Source organism: Seriola lalandi, unplaced genomic scaffold (assembly GCF_002814215.2).
Source record: "Seriola lalandi dorsalis isolate HSWRI2012SDOR001 ecotype SW California unplaced genomic scaffold, Sedor1 jcf7180002049840, whole genome shotgun sequence".
NCBI classification, from domain to species: Eukaryota; Metazoa; Chordata; class Actinopteri; order Carangiformes; family Carangidae; genus Seriola; species Seriola lalandi.
In genome coordinates, this window is record NW_019520393.1 from 1,395 (window position 1) to 2,608 (window position 1,214).

General features: G+C 42.8%; 1 protein-coding gene across 1 annotated transcript in view; it reads right to left on the minus strand.

Moving 5' to 3' along the window:
* Positions 1-1,214, minus strand: part of LOC111649024 (Fc receptor-like protein 5) — a gene marked incomplete at its 3' end in the record, with an annotated part of 5,751 nt that continues 4,537 nt past the window's right edge. Inside the window, exons 9-11 of the mRNA XM_087171831.1 lie at positions 710-1,169; positions 247-516; positions 1-125 (exon numbers count right to left, since the gene is read on the minus strand). Of these exons, the coding sequence (XP_087027957.1) occupies positions 1-125; positions 247-516; positions 710-1,169 (855 nt within the window). The remainder of the gene's footprint in view (positions 126-246; positions 517-709; positions 1,170-1,214) is intronic.

Genomic DNA, 1,214 nt, shown 5'->3' on the forward strand with positions numbered 1-1,214 from the left:
GTTGCCATTTTTGTAGAAAGCGAAATTAGAATAAAATGAGAGTCCTGGCCTCAATTTGCAGTGAAGAGAAACAGAATCTCCCTCGTTCACGGGATGGACGGGGCTCACCAGGATAATAACAGAATCTGTAAAACCATTAAAAAAACAAAAACATGACCAATATGAACGGCCTGACATCAAATTAATTGCGTCACAGTCAGAAACAGTAGAACAAAGACAGAAAGAATAAATGTAATGAAAACCTACAACTTGCAGTGATGTTGACTGCGTTGCTGAACTGTCCTGATCCAGACTCACACCAGTACGCATCATTCCTGGGTAAGAGACCATGGACGTTGCAGGTGGATCCAGTCCTTGTCGTGGAGCAGTATGAAGAGTATGGCAGGGAGCTGTCATCAGGAAACCTCTTCACTCTCCACTCAGTAGAGTTTCCCTCACAGCTCAGTGAGACAGAGTCAGAGGTGAAGGGCTGCGCTCCGCCAGGACTCACTGTGAGAGACGCTGATGGATGAACATCTGGAAAACATGCACGGAGTAAAACAAAGGACAGAGACAATATAAGATTTAAAAAACACCAACACAACGACTAGTTTGGTTTTATTGTTTTTTTAACTTTTTAAAGCAGTTTACAAGATATATTGCTGACAAAAAAAGTTGGACAGACTCAAGTGACAACATAACATCTGCTTTATGAGGGAAACCAACTCACCTCCAGACCAGACAAACTTTAGTTTACTTGTCTCAGTGTAAATCACTGGGTCTCCTCTTCCAGCCTTACACACATATCCTGCTGTGTGTGTCTGACCATGGACGATGTAGGAATCCTGTTCAGTCCCACTGCTGCTTCCAGGGAGCAGCTCATAGCTGTAGGAGTTGTAGTAATCAAAATCTATCCAGCGTCCACGTACAGAGTGGTAGCGGTTATACATGTTGATTTTGGACAATCTGGGAACAGCCTTGTACCAGTAGAACCTCCATCCTGCAGATGGATGTTTAACCTCACACTTCAGAGTTACTGAGGCTCCAGGACTCAGCCATGATGGAGACACAGTGAGGACAGGTTGTGATGCTACACAATTAACACAAACAGTACAAACACTTTCCTTCAAATACAGTATCAAGCACAAACTTGGAGACATTAATGGTTTAATTGCGTGAATGAAATATGACTTGACTTACTGTAAGATACTGTTAATTTGAAGGGAACACTCCAT